The 1294-nt window shown below is 61.3% G+C and overlaps 1 protein-coding gene across 1 annotated transcript; it reads left to right on the forward strand.

The window, feature by feature from the left end:
• The first annotated feature begins 290 nt into the window (after positions 1-290).
• Positions 291-1070, forward strand: LOC126232413 (uncharacterized). The gene has a single exon (XM_049942675.1). The coding sequence runs from the start codon at positions 291-293 to the stop codon at positions 1068-1070; it is 780 nt and encodes a 259-aa protein (XP_049798632.1).
• Positions 1071-1294: the final 224 nt, after the last annotated feature.

Below are 1294 nucleotides of genomic sequence, written 5' to 3' on the forward strand. Positions count from 1 at the left end.
ACCTTCGGGCGCCACACGTAGCTGTCACAGGTAGGTAGTAGTTCGGTCGGTCGGTCGTCGGCAAGCCGCAAAAAACTACAGACGACGTCGACAACAAGACCGAGCAGGAGGCAGATATATACCGAGCGCCAAAGAGACCGACCACACACACACACACACACACACACACACAAAACAACAAACACCACCCACCGGCCAAAGGGGCACCAAAAAAACCCACAAAGCCGAGCACCACACGTCGCGACCAGAGGCAACCCGCAACCGCAACGGCGCTTTCCGCACCGGGCCGGATGCACGTACGACAACACCGCTACCCGTACACAAGGCCTCCCATTGCACACAGCCGCTCTGTGTTCAACATCATCAATGGCGCGCCCGCGGCTCGTCGCGGTCGCAGCCATGACGCCGCCGCCACTTTTGCACCAACACATTCACGCACCGCAAAACAGCTCGCCGACCCACCGACACAGCACAGCCGACAAACAAAAACAACCGCGGCGGCGGCAACAAAACAAAACAAACACCTCGCACCAAGCGTCCGACAGAAAACAAACGGACAGGCACACAGGCCTCTGCTAACGACCACGACACAGCGGCACGCTGCCCCTTTCCCGCCACTCTCGATTCACAGCGCACGCGACCCCGTCGTCGACGACGACACGCGACGGGCTCGCTTCCCGCAACCTACACCTTTCCGCCACTACGCACGGCTCCACCCGACGCCCGTCGCAACGGCACTACTGCACGCACTATCACCCCCGCCGCCGCCGCCGCCGCCGCCGCCTCCTCCTCTCTCCCCCTTCCCGTACACAACAACACAGCCAAAAACACACTCACGACCCAAACATAACAACATGGCACGTGCATCGGCGCACACCCCCAACCAGTCACCGTCGACACAACCACACGCAAGGCACGGAAAAACCGGCGTCCTTCCACGTTGCCATCAAAGCAGCACAAACAACCACACAGGAGGAACCACCAACAACTGCCGGCCGGCCGGCAACCACCAAACGCACATTCCCGCTCGCCACCACACACCTCTCGGCAGCCGTTTCGCAAAGACATGACATGACATGACGCGACATCATCGCATCACGGGCGACGCACGCACACCGACCCACTTTCCCGCCCGTCTCTCTCTCTCTTTTTCTTCCGACGCCTTCGGCCGAGCACACACGTACGTGGCACAACGCCCAACACAGTCACACACAGTCGACAGGCGCACGCCCAGGCACGCAACGACGCAGCGCAGCAAAGGCGCCCGCGACACATACCTCCTCTCCCGTCTCGC

Source organism: Schistocerca nitens, unplaced genomic scaffold, assembly GCF_023898315.1.
Source record: "Schistocerca nitens isolate TAMUIC-IGC-003100 unplaced genomic scaffold, iqSchNite1.1 HiC_scaffold_488, whole genome shotgun sequence".
Taxonomy (NCBI): Eukaryota; Metazoa; Arthropoda; class Insecta; order Orthoptera; family Acrididae; genus Schistocerca; species Schistocerca nitens.

Excerpts from the sequence above, each read along its gene's own strand:
- LOC126232413 (XM_049942675.1), top strand. The coding sequence starts at position 291 with ATGCACGTACGACAACACCGCTACCCGTACACAAGGCCTCCCATTGCA.